General features: G+C 39.1%; 1 protein-coding gene and 1 long non-coding RNA gene across 3 annotated transcripts; one reads left to right on the plus strand and one right to left on the minus strand.

Annotated features, from left to right (window-relative positions):
• The first annotated feature begins 436 nt into the window (after positions 1 to 436).
• Positions 437 to 26,226, plus strand: LOC121939479 (semaphorin-4E). The gene is made up of 14 exons (XM_042482499.2): positions 437 to 595; positions 9,955 to 10,439; positions 11,043 to 11,185; positions 13,005 to 13,067; positions 13,467 to 13,565; positions 17,572 to 17,671; positions 17,997 to 18,107; positions 18,286 to 18,437; positions 19,345 to 19,517; positions 19,716 to 19,872; positions 19,983 to 20,205; positions 21,873 to 21,988; positions 22,244 to 22,463; positions 23,495 to 26,226. The coding sequence occupies exons 2-14, from the start codon at positions 10,331 to 10,333 to the stop codon at positions 24,262 to 24,264; spliced, it is 2,436 nt and encodes an 811-aa protein (XP_042338433.1). The 5' UTR covers positions 437 to 595; positions 9,955 to 10,330; the 3' UTR covers positions 24,265 to 26,226.
• Positions 594 to 16,018, minus strand: LOC148189594 (uncharacterized). Of its 2 annotated transcripts, none has more exons than XR_015776660.1 (3): positions 15,748 to 16,018; positions 14,529 to 14,693; positions 594 to 728 (listed from the first exon to the last, which is right to left on the minus strand). It is a non-coding gene; the product is annotated as an uncharacterized LOC148189594 (long non-coding RNA). The 2 variants fall into 2 exon arrangements; XR_015776659.1 differs by lacking the exon at positions 594 to 728 and adding an exon at positions 6,303 to 7,359 and having other exon boundaries at positions 15,748 to 16,014.
• Positions 26,227 to 27,821: the final 1,595 nt, after the last annotated feature.

Below are 27,821 nucleotides of genomic sequence, written 5' to 3' on the forward strand. Positions count from 1 at the left end.
ACCTTTAGACCCTCACATCTACTAAGGAAAAACTCCCAAAAAAAATCCTATAGTGGGGGAAAAATGCAAAAACCTCAGGAAGAGCAACTGAGGGGGGATCTCTCTTCCAGGATGGACAGATGTGCAATTGATGTCATAAAAAACAATTTTAAAAAGTATGAATGTATGGCCTCTTAAGGCTTCCACAAATAAACAAACAAAAAAAGCTTATGTTAAAATATTAAGATACTGGAAATGCAGTTTTTGCTGTACATTTTGCGCTATCTTGAATGAAAAATCACAATTGTTATCCTGTAAATACACATCCAAAAAATAAGCAAACGAGCTCAAAAGTCATCAAAAGATCATGTGAACGTTAGTGTTGTTTTGCAGCTACATGTGATAGGCTGACTTTCTGAAAGGTAGCCTACAATCAAAAGTCACATGATCACGAGGCTCTGCCCACCGCTGAGAGCTGCTGCTGCCGGATAATCGCTCCCTGCAGGAATTACATGAGGAGTGAACGTTACAGGTGGAGCGCAGAGCCGGATCCAAGACCAGAAAAACAGCAACAGTCTCAACGGTTTTCTCATGTAGATCCCGACAACTTCTCCCGGTGAGTCTGACACACACATGAGCCGCTGATTTATTCACTTTTATTTGTGCGCAGGTTTCCTTTCCCACAGGATTATTATTTTCCACGGAGCTCGGGCGGGCTGGGCGGTTGTTGTGTGAATTAGATTGGCAACCTGTGGGGTTGAGAGGTGCGCACACTGTAACTTCTCTGTCTTATCTAAGATTATAGGATGTATCTAATAATAGCAGGCGAAAGCTAGACTAAGCAGTGGTAGGATATGCGTTAAAGCAGCCGTGAAAGCACTGCGGACAGGGACGGAGAGAAACGCTCCAAGTTAGTTGCAGGGTCTGGTGAAGCTTTAGTGCGAGTGTGTGTGGTTAAATCCTGCAGGAAAAGTGATAAGTGGAGCACATTTTCTCTACTAAAGACCAGCTACAAACCTTTTTTGTCACCTTTAAATGTGCAAATCTCAATATAAACATTCCATAAAAAAGAAAACAGTTTGTAAATCTGAGCCCAGGTTTGTATTTTTGAAATAATCTGCATTTTCTCCACATAACGACTAAAATCCACACAGCTGCATCAATAATTCACCAGTCTATATATGCATGTGTATACATTCTGTCTGTATAATGTGGCTAGATGTTAAAGGGGGTTAATATGATATTACAGGGTGTGTGCAGTTTTATGGATGGTGAGAATTAAAGCACATGATAGTCTGAGTGTGCGAGCAGAGGATATACTAAATGCTGTCACTGCACTTGCTCAGGGGATTGCCCAATTTTAGCTGTCGTACTGCAGCTCAGTGGGGTCACTGAGTGTCGATGCGAGGGCTGCACTCTGCTACGCCACAAATGATATAATTCACTGTAAATTTGTGGTCTGAGCTGGAAATGATTCATGTTGCTTCCTGTTAGACTGTATGTGCACACCTATATTTGAAATAACCAGTCATCAAATGCCTCCCACAAAGATTTCTCCCCTCAATATTCAGTGTTAAAGTGACTCCAAAACTCACTGCATGTTCGCTGAATTTCTGCTTTCTGTTGGTTTACTGGTCAACCAACAACAGCTAACACTACAGCTGTGTGCACAAGTCAACGTTAAAACACTGTTTAAATTGCAGCATCACTGATGTACATGATAAGTATCGGAAGTGAGAACATAGACTTTACATAAAGATCTTTTCTATATAAGTTTTATGGAGAATAAAACAAAATCCTCTTTTAAAACAGTCTATGGGTGGGAAATGTCATTGTTTTGTCACAATTAAGTCTTAAATCTTTGCACTCAAGTACTAAGTCAAGAGTCACAAGTCCCAAGTCAAATACCAAGTCCTAAAATTAGATTTTTGTATCCCAAACAAGTAATTATGCGCTCTTTGATGTAATGCCATTTTAACAACAGAGTAATAACACCAGTTAAGCATTAGCTCACTAGGTTAATATTTGTCTTGACTTTTTGTTCTTTGTGCAACCATAAATGTTGAACAAAAATTGTTGCGTCTTTGTAATTTTCAACCTGCACGTTTTGCATACTTTATCTTTGTTGTTGAAAAACGCTTAGTTTTGGTACACAAACTAAATTATGTTTGGTATCATTTTTTCCAACTGGCACTCGGTAATGTAACATTTGATAGGATGCTGTTGGATTGATTTAAACAAAGTGGATCTAGGGAATTAAGAGTCAACTCGCTGGTAACAAATAGTGTTAATGTCAGTTGATTCAGAAAATCAAGGGAAATAAATTGATTTGTGGCACACTTTTTACATAGTATGCTTTTAATCTTTGAGCTTGAGGGAGGGTTTCATGTATTTTCAAGTCTAAAAGCTCAAGTCCAAGTGAAGTCACAAGTCATTGTTGTTTAAGTCCAAGTCGAGTTGCAAGTCTTTTTTGATTTTGTCAAGTTCAGTCTAAATTTTTTATTTGACTCTGGCTTGAGATCAAGTCATGTGACTCGAGTCCACATCTCTATTATATATAAAACAGTGTGTCACTGCTTATTTTGATGAACACACACTATGGTTTTGTTTCACACTGGACTCAGATCACCAGTAAAGTGACTTTAAGAGATTTGAGAACCACAGCAGGAAAAGTCAGTCAGTCAGGTTTTGTATCCACACGTGATAAGCCGACATGATGTTTTGAAGATTGTTTTTGATAGCTGCAGATCTGGCACTTCCATGATTATCTTGCCATTCTTTTCTCAACACCCCCAAATATAATTCACTGAACTGACTGGAGCTGAAATTACTTTCTAGTTATCGATTCATGTTTTTGGCCTTTCAGATTAATGTTTTTGGGTTTTGGCCTCCTGCTCAGACAAAATGAGACACTAAGATGTCACTGTGGGCTTGTGATATATTGGGTTGCAACATTGTATCAAAACACAGATACTAAGTATCTTTCTTTTATTATATAAACCATTAAAATTGTAAATACAAATTCATCTTTTGGTAGCCTACTAGAATAATTCAAGTCTGTTTCTTTTTTGGTCCACCAGAAACATTTTGCTGCGATGAAAATAAAGTGAGATGAACACACTGAAAACTTTAAAAAACTTTATCTTATTAGATAAAACAGATGTTGACAAAATTTTCCTTTTGGAAAATGGTTTGCCTTAAAAAAGATAGTAAACTGCAATATATCGCAATTCTAAGCATTACGCAAAACGACTAAAATCTCAATAATATCGTGAATCATGACATAAATGTTGGATAATATCTCCTCTGCTGATTCCCACCCCTACTTTTCACAATTTTCTGACAATTTACCAAATGATTGATCGATTAACAAAGAAAATATAAACATATTGACCTGGTTGTTTGTTGCAGCCCTGTTACTGACTCAATGAAGTTGAATAAAACCACACACAGTTTCAGAGTCATTAAATCAGTTCCTTGTTGTTGATTAAAAATCGAAACCAAAGTGCTCACCACATTTTGTTTTCTTGGGTGTTCCCGTCTGTCAGTGAACTTGTCACACAACACAGGTCGAGCGAGCAGAGATGTTCGGGTGTTCACATTTTCCCTTTGTGCCCCAGCTCCTGCTGAGACTTGCTTGGGTGTGTGTGTGTGTGTGTGTGTGCGCTTCTCTGTGTATATGTGTGTGTTTAAGCATGCATTTACACTCAACCAGACGTGTCTCATTGATGACAAGTTATTTGTCAGAGCAGACAGGCAGCTTTCTGATTGAACAGGTTTTTTGCAATTTTTATGATGCTGTTCGCTCGGTTATCCATTAGCTTAATGACGCGTGTGGTGACATGCTCGAGAACTGTGCACGCAGCAGGATTGTTTTCAGCTAATTACAACTCTCCTGCACATCAAAAACAAAAGGTGGCAAGTCACTATCATTATGATAAAAGAATGGTTTGTTTCAGCCATCTGAGCTTGCAAAAATATCACCCACAGCTGAACTGGGGTGTGTTTTCCAGTGAAATTTCACAACAGAGTCTGTGACACAAGGAGTGTCAAAGGTGAGCAGCCTCCCACAACCGGTTTCCTGTTTAGGCCCCTGTGATGGAATACTGTATCAGAGCCAGCTCACCAGCCGGCCTACCAGCGTACCACTTTACGTCTGATTTTACAGTCAACCAGTGACTCAACCAGCACCAAACATGTATACCAGTTAGTCACCCACTCAGGTAAATCAGTTACAGCCAGAGGAGGCCTCGCCCATACAGCACGGTGAAGTCACACACACTGAAAGACACCCGGGCCTACGCAGTCACGGCCCGCTCCAGCTGTTTGACGGTTCACACCGCTTTTTGGATTTGTTATGACTCTCGGCGATGACAACAGTGCGCCTGTCTGTGCACGTTTCAGTCGCTGCTGTTTGGAGGTTTGACTTTGTAGGTAGTGAGAATCCATCGTAGAGGACTGTAGATATGGTGGAGGCTCCTGAACGGGCTATAAATATCCTCATGCTTCAAGTGGTTGGAGTGTCTGGAGATACTGCTGCAGGGCTTCTCCAACATATCGTATGAGTTCATGCGCAGCCTTTTGAACCCACGGTTGTTGATGAGTAAAAAACCCACCAGCAGCCACTGTGCTAACCTTTTAAGGTTTTATGCTCAGTGTAAAGGTGCGTGTGGGAGAAACATTTTTATATTTACATCTGGAGATGTAAAGACACTATTTTAGTCACACTCTTGTTGTTTGTTCTGGTTATGTTTAAGCTTGTCTTCTCTGACGCTGAATTTTGCATCAGATGTCAGGTTGACAATGTTTGATATTGTGTTCTTCATTTTATGCTAATACAGTTAGGTTTTAACATAATAATAGTAATGGGGGGGGCGATATAGCTAATATAAGCAATGTATTGTGGCTTGTTTCACATGAGATATAGAAATATATATCAAAAAGAACACGTGGAAGTACGTGGGTTGTGATATTTACACCTTTTGAAACAGTCTCTTTGATGAGAGCATAGATGGGGAACTGAACAGACTGTCTGACATTATGTTAAAGCAATGAAAATATTCAAAATATAGCGTACACTTAAACCGATATTGAAGTCTGACTTCTTTTAGGTGGCTATCATACAATTTGTTGCTGACCCCCATCTACACCAGTGCATATCTTAGCTTCTGTGTCGGACTCAGCCTATTTCTCCAAACTAGGGGCGTGCCAACACACATCTACTGTATGTAACACACTGACTATGGATATGTTCGCCTGGCCCATACAACCCAACTTAAAAAAAAAACCAAACTATCCCTTTAAGCTTCCCATTCAGCACCAAATGACAGACAAAGTTAGCAAACAGCTGGTGAAGAACGTGAAGCATGTAGCAGATAAAGAGGCACATATTTTCACCCTGTGGAGTTGACCTGAGCAGACCTACAGTAAAGTCAATGTAAGACTTATTTTTTTGTCAGGTGGGCAGAAAAAAGACTCCAAATGAATGGTGATGTTGCTGAAAGTCGGCTGGATGTGTTAAAATATTGCTAAAATGCTCAGCGTTCATTTACAGGGTAAAGGTGACATCAACATTTTAAATTAGAAATCTCATACTAAGGGGAAAAAAAATCAAAATAATTTATTTTAAATGAATCCTTTGAAACCTGCATCAGCATTGGTTTTCTTGTGATACATGTAGATGCCTTTAAATTGGTTTGATATCCTCAAAAAACACGAGTTAAAAAGTGAGCAACCTGGCAAGAAAAAAATTGCATGAAATTGGTTAATGGTGATAATGACCTGATTTTTTTTTAAGAGATAAATTTTAAACCATAACCATATATTTAAAATTATGTGACAGAAAACCTGTATTGTTTATTTATTTATTATTATTTTTATTTTTTTAGATATTTGTTTTTCTTTCTTTTCAGGAAACTGTCTTATTATTATTATTATTATTATTATTATTATTATTATTTATTCACTTATGAATTTACTTTTTTGTAATTTCCTGCTAATTTTTGGGCTGCTTGTTGCTTCCTGCCCATGTTTTTGAAATAAGTCCATCCAATTTGCTATGGTTTAAACGGGTTAAGTTTCATCACCAAGCAAAATTAAGGGCCCTTTTTTTATAAGTAAAGCTGCTCTGAGCAATTGTTGACTCGTAGTAACTTGTAAAAACCTCATGCTGTTAAGTTACATCACCAACCAAAATTAAGGGTCCTATTTTATAAGAAAAGCTGCTCTGAGCAACTGTTGACGCGTAGTAACTTGTGTAAAAACCTCATGCTGTGCAACCCCACCCCCAACCACTAAAATACACACACTCTCCAGCCACACGTGCACGTGTCAGTGTGTGAGTGTGACCGAGGGTAAACACAGGAAGAGAAAAGACGGACAACTGGTGCGTGCTCCTCTATTGTTGTAGCCATACCTGCCTGTCTGTACAGTATGGAGCTATCTGTCAGACAGCTGTGAAAAACAACCTGCAGTCATTTCATTCAGCTGGAGCGCTCAACCTGCAGCCCCCAACCCCTCACAGCCTGAGGGGGAAAAGTATGCAAGACATCGGCGCTCTGACAACACACGAGCAGCCCCGTACATGCAGCGGCTCGTCCTGCTGTGTCAAGCAACAACAAGGTGGGAGCACGGCAGTTTGTTGCACATCCAAAACTTTGGTTGTTCAGAGGCACGAGGGAGCGAGCGCCTGGCAGCCTCTCGAGGAAATTTGGATGCTGTCATTTTCTGTCAACAGGCTGCGGTGTGCGTCTCAAAGGATGCATCTCTGTGAAATCTGTTTTTTTTTTCTCTGCAAGCTCAAAATCTAAATAACACTTGCAAAGCAGACGTACGGTGCAGCTGCTTTTTTTAAAGCAGTGTGTGCACCAAAAAGATAAGAGTGTAGTTTTTACCTCGCGAGCCTGCTCTTAAGTATGCTTTGTGTGTCATTCTGGGGGGAAAAAGTGCCTTGATGAATTTTGGATGAGGCTCGCGCTGTTCAGTTAGTCAAAACAGAAAGAAACTCGCCCAAAGAAGTGGTAGGTCTCAATTCAGCAGTCCCAGGGTACACTGTAAAATCTGACAAGTTGCTTTAACTTAAAAAAAAAACAAAACAAAACAAAACTAGGAATTTCCTTCAGAAAATGTAAGTAAATATAACTATTGAAAAACTTCAATTAATAGCCCAGGCTATTATTTGCTTAAATCACTGAACTCAACAGGCTGATATTTGGGACAAGTGTCTATATGAGATGGGTTTTAATTCCTTTAACATAAAATTGTTGCTCAGCAAAGAAGGAAATACAATCATGCTTTAGTGCTGGCTTTATTTTATTCAAAAGCATGTGAAGAAGGTAATGAGCAACAAAAGAATAAATGACCCAGAGGTTTGCAAGAAACCTGTGAAAAGAAAAAGAAAATTATCAGAAAATTTTCACACAAAAAACAAGAAAGTAAAACTAAAAAATACAAAGCATGAAATGACCTGAAAAAAAGCTAAAAATTCTAATTCTGTAAAATGATTTCTAATTTATATATAAAAAGTGTTGCTCCATGTGTGAAGCATGTCCCTTGTGACAAAAGTTTAAACATATATACATATTTGTATGCATGATCTTAGCAGCTATTCACTATCTATCTCGAGCAGGAGTACTAGTTAGCCATACTTGTATTTTCTTAAAAATGTTGACAAAACAGAGCTTACAGATCTGATAAATTCATCACTGGCAAAATCCTCTTTGTCACAGTCAAGTGAAGTCAGTCTAACTTGATTTAGTGATATTGCTGACTCTTAGAGAACAAGGTAATTTCAATTCAGTAATATTTAAGTTGCAACAACTTCACAACATTAAGTGAATAAAGTTACCGTTTTAAATACTTAATTGGATACAAAGTAAACATAAATTCAGATTAATTGTTCACTTTACTTTTTCAAGGGAATCGTTTTCCAAGATTATTTTAAGTGAGATCAACTTGTCAGATTTTACAGTGTAGGGACGGAGCGCTAAAGCAGTGAATTATTGTCATCTGTATGCATGCCCAAACCTGAACTGATCCCCTCTGCCGCGTGAACCCCGCTGAGCCCAGAGGAAGTGGGCTCTTATCGGGGAGGAGGACAGGAAGAGACAGAGAGTGGAGGAGGAAGAGAGAGTGGGGGCTGGTGGCAGAATTTCACTTGACACCGGTTTCCTCTGAGACGTTTACAGTTATGACTCTTCGTAGTTATGACTGCGAGTGGTGCGCAGGTCTCTGATGTAACAACAGGTTATATTTGTCCCCGTTTTGCCGACTGCATGTGATTTTGACAAATGTACTTTACAAAGTAGACCATACATTTCTAACAGAAAGTCTCTGACACAAAGGTGGTTAAACTTGGAAGTTTGAAAGGCATTTATGGCAGGCACAGAGAGTTAATGAAAGATGCTTTTGTGTTGCATTATGGGAAATGTAGGAGCCTGTATTATATCACTGTAAAATCTGACAAGTTGATCTTACTTTGAATAATCTTGGAAACTGATTGCCTTGAGGAAAGAAAATATACCTATCAATCTAAATTTATGCTCACTTTACCTGTAATTGTTATGTTTACTTAAATTTTTGCTGTCTTTACTTAATTTTGTGAAGTTGTTGCAACTTAAATATGACAACTGTTATTACCTTGTTCTTTCAAGGTGTTAGCAAATTCAGGAAACCAAGTACGTCTGACTTAATTTGATCACTGCCAATGATGAATTTAGGAAAACATGTTTAAGAAAATTCAAATATGATAGATGAGTGTGCAGCAGTTTACAGACCATGGCACAGTAAACTTTTTTCAGCCAAGTTGCTAAAACTTCGTCATTTTTAAGTTGTTAATAATGACGACATCTACATTTCAGGGCAATGGGTTTCCAAGATTATTTTAAATAACATCAAATTGTCAAGTTTTACAGTGGAAAATGAAGGTTGATTTTGAACGTTCTGGTTTTAATCTGTCTCTTGTGACATGAAAATACTTGCCTCTAATGCTGAAACTGGAAGTAATTCCAGTCTTTTAAGTCTTGATAAATTAATTTTTCCTGCTGCATATTTTATTGTTCATGGATGATTATTATATAGCGCTACATCAAGATTTGATGTGCCATCTTTTTAATATTAGATGGTGTCTGGCAGCAGCTGTTTAGCTCATATAATTATGTATTTTAAAAAATGCAGTAAGTTTAAAGCCAGCGAGTATGAAAGAAAGATCATTTGGATCTTTCACCAGAACTGTTGCCATAAGAAAATCCGACCTGAAAAGGAAAATTGTAGGAGTGCCACTTAAACCCTTTGAACCCTGAGCAAACTGTTGCAATATCTTTCAAAAACAGAAAAGGCAATGAGCAACTTGGTTAGAAATGTTCCACAAATTGCAAGGAATTAATACATTTTTAAAAATACTTTAAAAACATATGGGCAAAAAGTATATTTTAATTACATATATAAAATTATGTTACAGAATTATTATGATTTTTTAAGCACTTTTCTAAGTTGTTGGGGTTTTTTTTAACTTTCTTTATTTTCAGGTAATTTTTTGTGCTTTTTACGAATTTCTTGCTCATGTTTTCATTTTTTCTTCTGTTGCTCATTGCCTTTTCTCCATATGTTTGAAAGGAATAAAGCCAGTTTGCACTTGTTTCAAAGGGTTAAGAGGCAGGATTTTCTTATAGTCACAGTTCTGGTGAAAGATCTGTCTTTTTTGCTTTCTTTCTAGCTTACTTTCAACTTATTATATAATGTAAATAACTGTTGCCAGACACCATCACATTACAATTATTGACAAGAGGAGACATTAGATCTTAATGTAGCTCTATATAATAATCATCCATGGATGATAAAGTATGCAAAAGAAAAATGGAGATTTATGAAGATGTAAAAGTGTGGAATTAATTCCACTTCTAGCATCAGAGTCAGGTCTTTTCATGTCACGGGTCTCGTTAATAATTTAATGTTTCACTGGTTTTATGTCTTTCTTAGAGGTGGGCACCATTAAGATGATCGCCTCCAGCATCCCTCGCCAGTAGCTGGGCAGTATGGCTCCTGCTCCTCCTTCCAGAGAGGACACCAGTAGCTCGTTAGCGCTGCGCTGGAGGCTAACGCCGACATAGATACACACCACGCTGGACCCTGAATTCAAACTGATCTGGAGCAAGCTGAGCTGTACCCCACAGGACGAGTTAAACATACTTATGAACGGTCTTCAGAGGATGACACATGTCCAGGACAGTGACGTCATCACAGTGTAACATCTGGACTGAGACTGTGGATGATGTTCTGTCTCTGATCGGGTGCTTTGGTGGCGGAGCTGGACTGTGCAGCTCTTCCACACTTAGACAAACCTGGACTCTGAGCCATGTCTCTTCTGTCAGCACTGAGCATCATCTGTGGATTGATGCTCCATGTTTCACTGAGTACACTCAACAATCACTACTGTGTCCCGCGGAAGACTGTCCCCTACCAGAGTAAGTCAAATCCTCAATTTCATGGCATATTTTGTGTTTCTGGAAGACATTTAACCCTTTAAAACCTGAGCAAATTGGCTTTATTTATGTCAAAAACATAGAAAGAGGGCAATGAGCACCTTAAGAAGAAGTGGCCCAAAAATTAGCAAAAAATTACTTACAAAAACCTGAAAATAAAGAGGAAAAAAGTATATATATATAAATATATATATCATTGTTATTGCTGTTTTTCTGTAACATGATCTTAAATATATGATTAGAAGAATCATAAATATAGTTTTAAGGGTATTTTCCCTATTTATTTGATAATATTTAATAAACTCCCATAACAGCTAATTTTCCGGTCATTTTTTTGGTCACGTCTAACTATTTTTTTGCAATTTGCAGAACCATTTTCAGAGGTTTAAAGCAGTTTAAGAATCTGTTTGACTAGTTTCACCATGGTATGAACAAGCAGTGCAACTTAAACTTCTTAGCCTTTGTGGACAGACTTTAAATTTCAATAAATTTGCATTTTGTTTTTGCTGTCAGAGCATTTTTCTGAGCTGCACTGGGTCACAGCAGCTTAAATGTAAAAGTTAATGCAGCTTCTCTCCTTTTCAGACGAGCTAAAGTTGTTCAGAGAAGAGGGGATCTTTAACTACTCCACTATGCTAATGAGAGACGATCTGGGTGTGCTGCTGCTGGGGGCCAGAGAGGCAGTGTACGCTCTGGACATCAACAACGTGTCTGTCAGGAAGGATGTGGTAAGAACATGTGAAGAGATTTATTAAGTGAGCAGGTCTGGCACTCTGATTACTGATCAGCTGTAAAACAACTAATAAAAACACATGTGCCTGCAGAACAGCTACATATCAACATGCAAATTATCTGTTGCTAGGTAACATATATATTTAATAATTACCTCAGATTAAATATTTACGATTTAATATTTAATAAGAGTGGTTGAAGTAATTTAGTTACATAATCAGTAACAGACTCAAGGCTGGACTCGTTGTTCCTAATCATGCATTATATCAGTGTTTTCTAAACCTTTTAGTTCATTGTGAGCAGTTCAGCTTAAAGGAACAGTAGTGACCATTAGCACATCAGTTACTCACACCATGTTATGTTGAATTAATAAAAAAAATCATTGTTTTTCTCACATGCCTGCAGTGAATTAAGAATGAAAAGCAAGACAGACAGATCCTCCACCAGAACTGTGGCCATAATAAAGTCCTGAAATTTAGCACTGCACTTTAATTAAAAAAATACTTCATCCACAAAATGCCAATTTCTATGTAAATTACACACCCTGTGTAACACCATATGTTGAATTTGTGAACAAAACTTTTTCACATATGCCTTTGGGGAATGAAGAAAACCAGAACATAGAAATTTCTTGATTATTATTATCATTTAACAACAGCAAAAGTATATCAAAACATCAGTTTACAAACCTTCACACAACTTGTGCAGCACAATCTAAATGTCATTTATCAAGTCCATGCCTCACAAACAGAAAGCCATTGCCAGTGGGGAACTGAGAAACTAATCAATGCTCTCTTTAAAGTCAGACTCCTTTGACAAACACAAGAGTTTTACTTGCCTTTTACCTTTTAGCTGCTGGCCTACCAGTGCTGTGATCCTTAGTTTGTGTTGTTGCATGATTTAGTGATTCAGAACCAACAATGTAAAACAACAAAGTCAGACAATAACGCAAACAAACTACTGATCGAGGTAGTGGTAGACCAGCAGACTCAGACTTTTCTTATTTTCTGTTTTTGAGACATTTATGGGCGTGTACCCATTCAACACACAAGTGAGGGCAGGTTTTTGTAAAAAGGTAGTGACCAGGTGCCAGACTGTGAGCAGCAAGCATTCAAGACACAGCGCCAAAAAACTTGCAAACATAGACAGGTGAAACGCCAAATGAGTGACTTTTGGGTTTGGCTTTTACTTTGACTTTGCCAGAAATATGTTTACAAACACTAAACAACAATCCTGCATTGTATTCCTTTAACATTTTCCCTCAGCATATCTGATATGAAGGATTTTTGGAGACCGACAAAGTGAAAGTTTCCAGTACACAAGAAAAAAAAAAAAAAAGAACAGCAGTTAGCCCTCAGACTTATCTTGGTTGCGAGAACATTTCAGTAACATTTCATAATCATTTTATGCTTGCAGTAAGTGTCTTCTTTGTACATCTGCCCTCTGTCACTATTTTAAGACTGATGATATGCTTGTAGAAACACAAAAGGTTGTGTAATGAACTTCTCACACACTAGCAGCTACTGTCCAACACTGTTGTCTATTTGTCCATATTTGCATGAAGACTTTGAATGAATAATGGTCCTGTTGAGCTCTTAAGACAATGGGCTGTTGATTCATAATTGTAGTTACACAGCTAACCGTCACAACTGAAGAGCCAGCAGGTACTCCCTCTCAGAGTGTACTGACTGGTCTTGACTTTAGATAAACAATGTTTCGTGTGAGGGTAAACGGGCTGCGGCTCCACTGTTGTGCTGCGGGTTGCGACATTGTTCCAGCGTGCTTTGACAATACACTCTCAATGTGTTGATGCAGGTGTATTGGCGAGTTACCGAGGAGAAGCAGAAGGAGTGCACATACAAAGGAAAACATGCTGAGGTTTGTGTAATGTCTTGAAAAACAGTGCTTGCATATACTAACTTTGACTTCTAAGAATACAGCCTTAAAGGATGACTGGTGATGATTGAAAGCAGTTTACTCCCCCGTGCAGCATAGTTTATCTCTTTGCATTTGTAAATCATTTATATGGGAGTCTTTTTTCCCTTTTCAAGTCTTTACACAGAATTCTCTTTGAAGTGCTTTGCTTACAGCTCCGTGCTGAATGTCCAAATAAAGGCAGGAGTTGAAAATGCATGAACGCAGCCTTGACCTTTACGGTCACCAGCTCAACCCCAGGCAGGCAGTGCCGTCAGTGTGTGAATGCGGCATGTTTGTGTTTTCGCGGCTGAACTAACAAAGCTCTGACCTTGGTATTCCCTCTGCTGGATCTTGTTGCAGGTGGAATGCCGAAACTACATTCGGACGCTGCACAAAGTGAATGACACCACGATGTATGTGTGTGGCACAAATGCTTTTAGCCCCTCCTGTGATTACATGGTGAGTAAACTGGAGAACATCGAGGTAGTTTGGAGGATTTTGTGAACTGTTTCTGTAGGCAGGACCTCTGTTTATTAGACGAGGAAGAAGTGTGAGTCATTCAAAGACACATTTAAACCGTTTTCCTTTTATTTGATGATAAACCTGTTTTTGGATTCAGTGCTTCTACTTTAAGTAATGAAAATTGCTTCTTTGAAGGGTTACTTTGATATTTTTCAACCTGGACTGACTGAGTGATGCGAATAACAATTTTTGAAATTGGTCCAGTATTGAGCCAGAGGGCTGCAGCTTTGAAACACACTGCAATTTAACCACTGACAGCACGTCTGCACCATGAACTAAAAGTGTTTGTTTAACCACTGACAGGTTCAGATTGTTATTATAAGTTAAATATTATGGCAAGGATCCCTACAGAGATAGAGCTTTTTGGAAAAGAGCTATTGGTTTTACCAGAAACAGCCCAGAAATTGCCAAACCCGTAAGAGTCCATTTAAATGTTTACTTTAGCAAATACAGTCAGCATATTTTCACATATAACGGTGAATTAAGGGTTTATTTTAACCAAACCAGAGTTGGCGATTGCCAAAACAGTGGAAAGATAAACTAAGATAGTTTTTGTGAAATCTGTTTTGTTTCTCACGAGGTGTAAGAACATAGACTTTAATGATAAATAGACAGTGGACCATAAATGGTGCCTAGTCATTCCTATGGAGTTGTTCGCCTGATACACACACTGAAAAACTTTTTGATCTTCCGGGTTTATTACTCCAGTATTTGGCCAACTTACTATGCTCAGTAGTGCTCCTCATGCTCGCCCCGCCCGCAAGTTTCTGCTCACCTCAGAGACTTAATATTGTGATGTCGTCACAGATTTTTAAATCGTTTTTCTCGGCTCCAGGAAAGTTACACATATTTAAAACCATCATGGCACAAAAATTCATAATAGCAAGAGATTCAGCTTACCTTGTTTGCAGTTGGAGGTGTCCCGTCAGCAGTTTTATTGACGTCTTTACAATGGTGATCTCTGGGGAAAATGTTTTCTGGGCCACAGAGGATTTTTTTCGATGCAATACCACCAGTGGCCAGTGGGAAAAATTAGCTTCAGCAGGGAGCAGCTTTCCAGAGGGCCTGGATAAGAACCAGAGGGCGTGAGTGACATTTCATCATCTTTACAGCACAACCAGAACAGAAAATTACCAAATTGTCACTGCAAACCTGGGCACATGATGCTATTACTTGTGGTACGCAGTGATTTTACACACAAAGTCAATGCAAAGATGAAAAGTGACACAAATTCATGCTGGGCGGTGCCATGGATGTGTTGGACGTGATGCAATAGACACAAAAACATGGATTTTGTGACTTTGTGTACATTGCACATGACACTATGTTGCGATAGCCTATCAGTGTTAAGATCTAGCTGTGATTCTCCTCATGGTACTGAGATACAGAAATGAAAGATAAACAATGTCACTGTCTGTGGACACATGGAGCTACACTCAGCGTCAGTACTGTAGAGACTGAACAATTAAGAACCTGAAGGGCTCGGAGATCAGTGAGCAAAGCTATTAAGTTACATGCTAAGCCCTTTGTGTCATTACTGTAATTTAATTGTTATTTACGACATCTATTGCACATCTGTCCGTCCTGAAAGAGGGATCCCTCCTCAGTCGCTCTTCCTGAGGTTTCTACCATTTTTATTTACCTGTTACAGTGGGTTTTGGGGGTTTTTCCTTTGTTGATGTGAGGGTCTAAGGACAGAGGGATGTTGTCCGAGTAGAGCCCTCTGAGGCAAACTGTGATTTTATAATTAAATTTGACTTGATTTGACTATTGTGCAAAACAAACAACAGAGGAGCATCTTAGTTCACTCTGCTTCAGGGCACAGACCCCGCGTGTTTACATCCAGCTTCCTGTTGTATTTCTCAGCCAACCACGTTAGCCGTTAGCCGTTAGCTGCCTCTCCTAGCTAACGCAAGTACAACCGTAGCTGTTGATGGCGAATTTTCGCGAGTTGTAAAATGCTCCAAAAATACTCCAGCTGCTATATACATGCGAAAAACGTTACACGTAATTTTTTTTATCGCATTTGGTGTGAATAAGGCGTTAGGGCTAACACTTGACGAGAGCTTCCAAGGTTTAGCTGCCCGGATTACCGAAGAGTGAGCGGATGTTGGCCCACCTGTTTCCTTGTTGCTAGGGCGCTATTTCGATGGTTTCACTCGGTCAGTTTGCTGTCCGTAGTCCAACTCAATTTGGCGACTCCATGGGACATTTCATGTGTAGACACTAAATACGCAGAGAAAAGCCTGAAGCAAACTTTACAGGGAAGGAGGAAACGTCCTTTTTGCCTTGAAGCGCTTGGAAACATCCCTCGTCGGCTCCCGTCCCTCACCTGGTCCGAATTATCTCGCTTTATCACTCTGACACGCCCCCTGTCAAACTTTTTTTTCCAACTCTTTATTGAAAACTACAAAGTACAATACATTGTATGGTCATGTGACCATTTAACAAATACATGTTAAACAACATCGTATGACAGCGTGAATTATAAAATGAATTATGCATACTCATTGACAAAACATAAATATTCAAGAAATAATATATCACCAAAATAAATAAAATTACAATGAATTAAACCAGGAGGGCAGAACAAAAACAATGTAAATACAATTCCAGAAAGTACAAGGGAGATATTAAATTGTAAGTGTCCAATTAAGGTCTTTTTTCTTCTTTTTTTTTTTTTTTTAAAATAAATATCTAATAAGACAGCCATGCAGGAGACAGTGTGTTACTGTTGACTTAGAAAAAAAGTGTGTTTTATGATGATAAAATAATTGTTTTAAATTGTTTAAAATGGAGACTGGTGGGTTTGGTATTAGCAAGTTGGTTTTTTTTTTTCTCCTAATCTTTAACAAAAAGGTCCGCACTGATCCTTTGCATAATGTAGTCAGACAACTGAAATAATATTTTCTGCCTGTCAGTTGCAAAAACAAGCATTTATAATGGACGTAAATTGATGGTGCCAATTACCTGGAGCAGTAACACTGCATCCTTTTTTTGCAGCGGCCTCCTCAAGACCAATTTCAAAAATTGTTCCCATTAGTCACAATATAGGGTCCAGGTTAAAAAAATAATAAACTTTTAAGAAAACTCAAATCCTTTCTCCTCATCGAGATGTCATATTAGCTACATTTCCTCCTTGTGTGTCTTGGTTTCAGTGTAATTATTTTCACATTAATAAGGTCGATGTTTTGGTATTTGTTATCTTTGTTGGGTTTGATTGTTCAGCAACATCCATTAGCCCATGAATGCAGTATATTTTGGCAAGGAACTCAAAAGGACTGAACCTCCTGAATGCATCACCAAGGAGGGTTTAATGGTTTCGTATGTACAGAACCATAACACAACAAACCCACTTTTATTAAAATAAATAAATAAAAGCAGGCGTTGTGTTTCAGAATCAGATTTATTGCCAAGTAGGTTTTCACCTACAAGAAATTTCCTTTGGTGTTTGGTGCATATTTTTAACATGCGATTAACAAATTAAGAGGAAATAAAAATACACTCAAGAACATAAATATAGAAAAGTTATGGTAAATTATGACAAATATACTTTAAAAATAATATAACATTAAAAAAAATGTACAATATAGCTGTTTCAGAATTTCAAAAAGCTAATATTAGTCAGGGGATGTGTGACAGTTGTGCAGAGTGTTTACTTAAAGAGATAATCTATCTCTGATCATTTGGACAAAAATGTAAAACAATGGGCGTGATGATGGAGATCAGTCTAGAGACTTGTATTATCTTTTGTTTACGTTGGACAGTGGGGCATAATAATGTAAATACATGCACACAGTTGTTAATTGGATAAAACAACACAACAAACTGTAAAGTCCTATAATTCCAGACCTGTGGCTCAATGCTGTGTGTGAATAAAGAGGCAGCATTTTTCGTTCTTTTCCCTCTCATAACAAGATTTTCTTTCCTTTGTTTCTGACAGACGTTTGTTAATGGACAGCTGAGGCTGCAGGGAAAACCAGAGGAGGGAAAGGGGAAGTGTCCTTTTGATCCCTTCCAGAGATACTCCTCCCTCATGGTGGGTGAGTGTCTGAGTCAAATTTGCTGCCAACGGGAACAAAGCTCCGAACACAGCTCAACGTTCAAAGTGCACCAACTGAAAAAAAACAGCATGTGATAGTAACTGCGTGCAGGTCTCACTCGCCACAAGACCTGAGCACCAAATGCTTTACAAGTGTCACAGGATATCTTTGCCGTCTCTACCTGCTCACTCAACATTTGTTCTAATTAGTCTGAAACAAGTCAGTTGGTTCAGTCCATTATTAGTCATATAAGTGCGATTGTTCCAACTTAATATGAATAATGTATTTCCAGGAATTTTTCTAAACTCTTGTTCCTGTCCAACAGGAAATGACCTGTATTCTGCTACATCCATCAACTTTTTGGGCTCTGAGCCGGTGGTCCTGCGCAGCTCAGACTTGGCTCTCCGCACTGAGTTTAAGAGCTCCTGGCTCAGCGGTGAGTTCCTCCTCTGCAAGAACTGCCCATTTAAAGTTTTATATAATGGTGTGCAGAGTTTAAAGGGAATCTACTGCAGCAGCTGCAGTACTTATGCATGATGCAGTGTTTTCATATTTCCTTTAATGTAACTGAGACAAAGTTTTTAGATTTTTCTAAAGCACTTATTTTCTTTCAGAGCCAAACTTTGTCTATATGGACGTTGTGGGGGAGAGTTTTAACAGTCCTGACGGTGATGATGACAAGGTGTACATGTTCTTCAGTGAGAACGCCATGGAGTACGACTTCTACAGCAAAGTTGCAGTTTCTCGAGTGGCCCGTGTCTGCAAGGTACAATGAAGTACAGAATAAAAACTCACTCTCTACAAGACTTTATTTATTTACTTATTTTCAGAGACATTAAAGACACATTGGGTAGGATTTAAGGGGATTTAGTGGCATCTAGAGGTGAAGACAGCCAGCAGGACGGCACTATGTGTCTGACAGGTGTGACATTTTGACAAGGTGTATATAATATGTAATATGTATAATATGTGCTAGAAGCAGTAAGCAGCTAACTCGAAGAAGAATAGTGGCCGTAAATGTGAACAAATTGGGAAAATGAGGTCCTTGAGCTGCTTACACATGTGTTATTTGTCACATGCGAGGCCAACAATGATGTGTTAAATGCCACGCCTGTCACGGCGCTTCTGCTTCCGTGGTGCTGGCATGCTGTCTAAATTGATATACTGTAGCTACATGATGCTGCTGTTGTTTGGTTCTGGGTAAAAATGCAAAAGCAGCCTAAAGACAGGACTTCATAGCAGCCATAAGGTGTGATCTCTGAGGAAAATGGGCTTAGGCTTATTGTAACGCAAATGGCCATATCTAGAGCCAGTGTTTGGTTTGTCCATTCTGGGCTACTGTAGAAACATGACAGTGAAACATTGAGATCACCATGCATCTTTATGCTGATATAAACAGTTCATTCTAAGGTAACAGAAACCTAACAATTCTTACTCAGGTGATTACACTTAAGGAAACATATTGATTATAGTATATTCAGTTTCTGCCAATATATTCCCCTAAATCTAACACAGTGAACTTTTATGAGATAGCAGGTTTGATGCCATCACAGTCGACGATGTGCAAGTTTCTGTCTGGCCTTAAACTGCTCGTCTGATTTGAGTCTAGTTGTTGTGGTTAGAGGAATTTCTGCATAATCAAACATGACTGAGCGCCCTGTCTCTGTGTTTAGGGGGATATGGGCGGCCAGCGGACGCTGCAGAGGAAATGGACGTCGTTCCTGAAAGCTCGTCTGGATTGTTCCCTCCCTGAACCCAGCCTGCCCCCCATTGTCCAGGATGTCTTCCTGCTTAAGGACGATGACTGGAGGAAGAGCGTCTTCTACGCTGTCTTTACTCCTCAGTCGTGAGTATTTACAATCAAATCCTAAGGTTTTATGGATTAGGATGGGTGTTGATATGGGGCAAAGTAGGAGGTAAGCTGAAATAGAGGTGTATATTCACTAAATTAGTGGTCAGAAAAACATAACAAAAACCATAGGTTATTTTGCACAAATGAAACAAAGATTTGACAGTTTTCTTGAGTAATTGTGTTTGTTTCCAGGAGCTTGTCGCAGGTGTCTGCAGTCTGTGCATACACGGTGTCTTCCATTCGAGATATTTTCAATGAGGGCAAGTTTAAGACACCCGTCGCTGTGGAGACGTCACACGTCAAGTGGGTGATGTACACAGGAGATGTGCCTGTGCCCAGACCAGGAGCGGTGAGTCCAAAAACTTTGTTGCATCCAGAGGTGATTGTAGACATTAACAAGTACACGGGAAAATCTAAAAAAAAAAAATCACAACTCTGAATGAAAGCTTTGTATTTCAGTGCATCAATAATGTGGCACGTAAAATGGGCATGAATCGCTCCCTGGACCTTCCTGACAAAACCCTCCAGTTCATCAGGGACCGTCCCCTCATGGACGAGGCTGTTCGCCCGCAGACAGGAGGGCCGCTGCTGCTCAAGAGGGGAGCTTTGCTGACTCGGATTGTGGTGGACAGTGTGACGGCGCTGGATGGAAAGAGATATGCCATCATGTTCATTGGCACTGGTAAACTATGAAATATCTGTTTAAAAAGTTATTTCAGTTTTACCTACATGACAGTAGATATAGTGAGTGATACTGGAGGCTGCTAGAATGCAAAATTTCCCTAAAATGTTAAAGGAGTGCTTCATCCACAAAATTATCATTTCTATATCACATCTGCCTCTACAAACTGATTTCTTATTTTTGAAGCTGGACCGTTGATCAGGAGCACTGGTGGAATATATATATATATATTTGAAACAGGATGGGGTAGGACCCAACTGCAGCTCAACAGAGCAGGTGATAAGTTGGCAATGACCTTTATTTAATATTTTGTCAGGTTCAATGGAGCAAAGGTGAATATAATCAGGTTGCAGGTAAGTAGGGACAGTTATCAGTTCAAGGGCCGAGCAGAGTTCGTAGAGGGACTGGGGTGAGCTCACGTTCACAGGTGGTATTTCAGAATTTGGGTGGGGAAATGGTGTACATGAAGTGGACTGGCAGGTGAATGTATAAGGTAAATTGTAGGAACATTTACAGCAGGGAGTTTGGGGAAAAAGCAGGGACTCTAAAGAGGGGTAGGCAGGGCTCATGGTCAAGGAGGCAGCAGAGTTGGCATCAGGCAGGCAGGCAGCAGAGCAGACGAATCCAGTAGGAGCAGGAAGTGGGATCAACGAGGACAGGTGGGGAATTGGTGTAGTGGAGAAGTGGCTCATTAGTGAAGCAGCAGGAGAGAGGCAGAGCAGACTGTGACAATATTGTTCAGTTATGTATTGCACCACACTAGTTTTGTGGGAAAAGCCAAAACTCTTATCAAAACATCTCTTTTCAAACTCAAACATAGCTTGTGCAGTCATAATCCATGTCTCATAAGTCTAGTTTTACTTCAGCAAAAAAAGCTTTTTTGGTAAAACCTTACTAGTTAAGACACTTCCACATATGAGTAGCGCATGTAGGCAAACGTGTGAGTTTGAGCTCACTCACACACACCCTGTGCAATGAGACTATACTGCATGAGTTGTGTGGAATTTTGTATTTGTAAAAATACATACATATGCACGTTTGTAGATGTTTTTGTATGTTATTGATACACATGTGATCATTTTGTGGGTGAAGTGTTACTTTAAATTAAACTTAAAGCCTCTGAAAATGTTTTAGTTAAAGTTTAAAAGAAAAATTTGAATAAAACATCCCAAGCTGTTATTTTTTAATAGTTAACTCAATAATTCAGCTAATCTGTATGATAGACACTGTGCAGCTTGCAGTGCTGGCATCTAAAGCAAACGACTGTCATCACATTTGTTTCATTCAAATGTTGCTAAACTCTGACTGGTTCACAGAAAAAGGTGACATTTTTCCAACTAAGCCACGCCCGCTTCAAACAAGTGAGAAAAGCAAGGGCTTAGACATAAAACACATCTTAAAAATACAAAACTGTTCAGACTTGGACAGAAAACTGTGTTTTCATTGCTCACAGTAAGTAGGTGGTTGAGAAAATATATGTTTTTGGGGCTTTTAATGGAAAGCTTTTAAAACCCCCATAACATTTGTTTAATTGGTACTTTTTAAGACACACATTTGAAAAGAGGAGATACATTAAAGCCAGGCTTTTGGTTAATACACATGTTTGTGTAATGAGCTCATTTTGTGGTTACTGGATGTCTTTGATGTCTTTTTTTGTCCCCTGATAGAAAATGGTTACATTCAGAAGGCTGTCAACTATGATGGAGAGATGTTCATCATTGAGGAAATTCAGCTGTATGAAAACCCTGTGTCTATTAGCATCCTGCGCCTCTCACCCAGCAAGGTAAGTCCATTTAGGGTCAACACAGAGGCAGTAAATTGTGTCAGCTCATAATTATCATCATAGGTTGTCATCATTTACTGGTGTTTTACCTGGCAAATACTGAACAAAAAGCTTCAGTCTGAATTTATGTCTCAATTTAAATATGTTGTCACTATATTGCCACTAACAGGCAGCACAGCAAGTAATAAAATAATGTAATAAAGAAGAGATGCTTTTAGTTTATTAATGTGTGCGTCTGTCTGTGTGTTCAAACAGGGCCAGCTGTATGCAGGTTCAGAGATCGGTGCGGTCCAGATGCCGGTCAGTAACTGCAGCCGCTATGATATTTGTGTGGACTGCGTCCTGGCCAGAGACCCTTACTGTGCCTGGGACTTCACCAGCGAGAGGTGCTCCTCAGTCCGCAGCTTATCATCCTCCTCACACACTGCACTACAGAGTCTGAAGGAGGGAGACATCTCACACTGTCCTCAGCCAGGTACTTGTACAGCGTGTTGTTTGCATTACTGGGAAGAGTTTGTGTGTTACTGAAGTCACATGATGTCACAAGACCGCCACGTGGGGGAAAGGGATGTTTATTCTCTGGTCTGTACACTTCAAAATCTTAAGAGAGCTTTTTTTCATTCTATCTGGTTAGTTTCAAAACCTTGAGATACATTTTGATTGAAGAATATTGAGGCCAACATGTCAATCGACTATTTTCAAGCACTTTCTGGTGATTTTGAGGCAACATATGAGAGAAAACTCACCCTGACGGGCGGGTTATGCATGATACCACTACCTTCCTGCTACCTTACAATATGTAATTGTCTGCCACTTGGGTTCTCTTAATCAAAACCATGACAAGCTATGGAGTAATGCTGTCATTGCAGTCAATTTTCTCCCAGTTAAAATTCCTTCAGGTTTTTACCAGGACCAGAATCATCTGCAGATGTCTCCTCGACTCCAAAACAAACAAAACCAGTGTTTAAAATCTGTAAAAACACTGAATAAAGAAAAAAAGTCCCTGTTGGTGGATCAGATATATGCCAACTTAAACATGAACTCTTGTTCAACTCCACTAGTTTCTCCTCATTTTCCACAGACAAGAGAACTGAGACCTTTTCTTGAACCTCCCAGAGGTCCCCTTTATGTTTACTGTCTACCTGGTTTACAGCTGCTTGTTTGGTGCTGGAGAGCAAATTCTTCAGTGTTTGCATGAACCAAGACTGAAAAGTTATGATAATATTAGACGTTTGATTTTGTTGGAACAGCAAGATGCCAAATAGACTGACTTAAGACAGCTCAGGCTGAGTTTTACGACCACATTACACTAACAAAAGCACTAAAGTAAAACTGAGAATTTAATTCCGACATTGGTGATCGTAAAATCGTTTGAAAAGTTGCATACAGAAGGCAGTAGTCCTGTAACAATAACAAAGCGGAAGTTGACATTGAGAATAGAATAAGGTCATGTTCATTGTTGTGCAGTCAGTGAGACCTGTCGTGTGTGTTTGTGTGTGTTTTTAGATCCAGTAGCAGCTGTGGACTTTACCCTAGTTCCAGGGAACAACATCCAGTTAACATGCCAGCTCCACTCCAACTTGGCGCAGGTCCTTTGGCGTCTCTCTGACCAAACACTTCACTCTGGCGACAAATACTACATCTACAGCGGGGGCCTCCTCATCCTGAGCGCCTCTGAATCTGACGCCGGCCTGTACACCTGTGACTCAGTGGAGCTGATCAATGGCAAAACATACAACCGGACTGTGGCGGTTTATCATTTACAGCTCTTCTCTGACCCAGAAGTGGAGGACAGCAATACTCCTGGCACAGAGGTGACAAATTCCTCAGACTCAAGTCACAGTACGACTACCGCTGCACCGGGGCTGGTCACCAAGGACCCGTTGTCCCAAGAGGAGCCATTGTCCCCTGAGCAGCAGTCTGACAGCAGCAGGGTAACTCATTTAGAGGTGGCTGTGGCTCTGTTGTCGCTGCTTTGTCTCTCCTTAATGGGGGTCATATTTTGGATCTGGAGTCAAGGACGTTGGGAGTGCATCAAGTTTGCGCAGCGCAGGAGCGATAACGACGGGAAGAGGCAGTCGGCCGAGTACATGCACATCCAGAACCGAACTTCAGAGATAAAGTTCCTGGGGCCCGTGCCTGGAGGACCTTGCAGTGGCAATAATAATCATTCTGCTGTTGACTTCAAAGGGAACGGGGAGCACCACTTCACACCTATGGCCAACATTTCAAGTTTGGACGGGCTGGGATACATAAATGATGAGTCAGAGATCTGACTGTGCTGAGGTATAGAATTCAGTCCGTCAACAGAGCACTAATTATCCTCCCATAGGTGTGCTACTGTAGAAAACGTTTCACATTATAAATTCTTTTGATTGGTGTCCTGTTTCTCTTCACCAGTCTCCAACACTGTCGATCGATCATTTCTGCACTGGGCAGCTAATGTTCACTAAAGAGACTTCTCTGGTGGAATTTATACTCCAGGAAATAATTGGAAAGTCATGTTTTTTTATATATGTGTATTTTTTTGTATAATGACAAATTGTGAATACACACTGTAATATATTGTGTACAGGCAAGTTTTTTTTCAACTGCTATTTATTTGTTGCAATTAAGTTTTTATTTCAGCAGATTTTAACACCTGTGATCTTGTAAATAGGTCTCGGCAACAACGAACAAGTAGCAAACACTTTGACCTCTGACTTCCAGGCACATTTCATTTTATGTTCTGTTTATTCAAGATTCATCATCAGAGAGGGTACCGTCCAGTCTCTGGCTTTGTTAATGATTACTTGCAATACTTATTTCCGGGTTGCAGTTAAAAATGGACTTCAGATTCACATCTGCATTTAGGGGAGACACTACAGGTGAATATGCTGAAACTTTTATCGTGCAGATATCCCAATAAAACTTCCCAAATTGATTACTTACATTAATACAGTTATTTTTTGTATAACACGTTTCCTGAAATTGTATGTTTAAATATGTAAATTATGTATTATGTAATTAAATGTGCACCTTTTGCATACATATCCAGAACTGAAGTCTGAGCAATGGATAAAGTCAGATTCAAAATTCTTGCTTCATTACATCATGTGAGTCAGATCCAACCCGCGCTCCTCCACAGTAGTTGTCCCAATCACTTCTGGTTCCAAAAAACCAAGATGACAATGGCCAAAATGCCGAACTCGAGGCTTTAAAATTGCAGTCCACAAACCAATGCATGACATCATGGCCGCTACGTTCCATTATTTAAACAGTCAATGATTTTAACCTATTACCAAGTCTGGAAAACAATTTTTCTAATTTCGGATTTTTTCCAGGATTTTCATAATCATGGGAACCCTGATTACAAGTTTCCCTTTTTTTCATCCAATTTGGGAGTAACAGCTCATGAAGGTACCAGAACATAAATTAGATTTGCACAGCTCATTCATTCAGTTGTACAGTCACATAAATATCATGTACGTCAGAATCTCTTCATATATTGACTTTGAATATAAATCAAAATAAGTGAAAATAGATTATGTACATCAAGTAAATGATACATATTCCTACATTTTCAAGATAAAACCCAAAATAAAAACACTGGTGTGCTATGTACAAGTCAACGCATACCAACATAATTCAATCACAATTAACTGAACTAAAGAGAAAATAGATAAATAAGAAAAGCATATACACATATCGATGTATGTACATATATACATAAGCACATACATAATGTTATAAACTCCATCTCAACTTTTATCGTAAATTCTATTTTGCAACCTCTCAGCCCTATCCCCGAAACCTAATTAAACCTAATTAAATATGCACTAATTTGCTTACATTTCCTGAACAGAAATCTGAACTAAAATAACCAGCTGGATGTGTATTTTGGATGTTTTCTTTCCATTTGTCTGAAAAATGACGTTATGGAAGCAAAACAGCCCAAAATCTAAAAAAAGACATTTTCACCTGTGGTGTCACCCCTAAAGCATGCACATGCCACTCATAGGTGATATAGAGTGAACTCTGTAACTCTACCTTTCATGACAAAAATAAAAATATTCTACTCCAGTAAATGTTATAAACCATCACAGAGAATGAACTGTCATTGGGATGTAGACGTGTGACTGTCAGTGAACCATCTCTTTGAATCAGACACACAGCACAGGTAAGAATGTTGGTTTTTGGTGTCAAACTTTGGAAAACGCAATCCTTGTTGTTAATAAAAAACTTTATTGGGAGTTTGACGTGTGTCTGGCTGTCAGTAATGATTACCTTCTCTCTCACACGGCTGTGAAATTTGTTTGAAAGCGGTGCTGGAAGTTCAGCTGACACGCTTGTTGTCTTGATGTTTCCAACAGATACTCCTGTGGGTTTGTGTGACGGGATGATATCAACGAAAACACACACACACATACACACACACACAGCATCCGCAGTTACCTCAGACCTGTTTGTTTTTGTTGAAAAAGTCTGAGGCCAAACTAAATTACAGGAATGCAGCGTGAATCTTCTCTGTGGTTTTCACACTCTGTCATTAACAATAGCGCTCGGAGCCGCCTCATGTTTCATCCCAAAACAGTACTGTAGATGAGAAAGGGTTGAAGTGGGTCTCTGCTCAATTATTCAGCAGTGCAGTCTGAGGAAGTTGTCATGAGCAATATTAAGCTTATAAATTGATCTTATCAGGTGATGAATTAATAAAATATGTTATTGTAGGCACATAGATGTTGCTGTTTTTTAAAATAGTGCTTCCATGTTTGCATAAACACTGGAGAATTAAGGCAAACCACTCATCAGTTATTGCTTTTTAGTTTCTTTACTCTAAAAAAAAAAACTGAGCCACTGAGCTGGTACTCAGTTGTTTATAAGTTTTAGAAATCTTTTTTTAAGCTGCCCTCTCTACTGCTTTTCTACTTTCCCGCCGAAGATTTAATGAGGTTTCTTCTCTTACTTCTAGTTCAGGCTGTCTTGGTGCGTCGCTCTGTGTTGCTTGCAGGCTTTTTTTAATACCGCACACAGTTTCTTTGAACATTTCTGAATTATATTTCTAAATAAATCAATGTGACAGCATCTCTTTGCCAGAGTAAAAAAAATACAGTGAGGACAAGAGATACAGAAATAAAACACAGCAAAAGTGGGGACCACAGCAGACAACACATGGGCACAAGAGGTAACAGGTGACTCAAGGCAACTGGCATCATTGAAGCTTTGCATCATTTTAAGAGTGTGAAGGGGCACTCATAAGTTTGCCTGGTAAAGTGGCCAACCCATGTACGGAGGCTGTGTCCTCGCCACAGTGGCTACAGGCTCACCTCCAGCCTGCAGCCCCTTGCTGCATGTCATCCCCTCTTTCATGCTTAACCCTTTGAAACCTGGTTAAATTGGCCTGAAAAAGGGATTGAGCAACTTTCTAAGAAATGCCCCCCAAATTGGCATGAAATTAAATTTTTATTAAAAATTAAAAAGAAAATAGAAAAAAGGGAAATTACCCCAAAAAGGAACTAAAATAAATAATATGCAATAATATAGAATTAGAATAATTAAGTTTCTGGACATGTTTTCCTTTTTTTGTTGACTTTCTAATGATAATTTCTTTTCTTGTTGATGTTATTTTTCTGGTATTTTTCTTTTCTTTTTTTTTTTAATTTGTAGAAAATTTCTTGACAAGTTGCTCATAGCCTTTTTTCCATGTTTTCAAAAGAAATCAAACCCATGTGTTCAGCTGTCAGAGGTCTTAAGTGCTTGTGAAAAGCCTCTGGACACAGGAGAAAACTGATAACGACGTAGGTTTCAAAATGGTTAAGCTGTCCTATGGGCTGTTATCTCCAACACTTGGCAA

This window comes from Plectropomus leopardus, chromosome 5, assembly GCF_026936395.1.
Source record: "Plectropomus leopardus strain MGB_pleo_1.0 chromosome 5, ASM2693639v1, whole genome shotgun sequence".
Lineage (NCBI taxonomy): Eukaryota > Metazoa > Chordata > Actinopteri > Perciformes > Serranidae > Plectropomus > Plectropomus leopardus.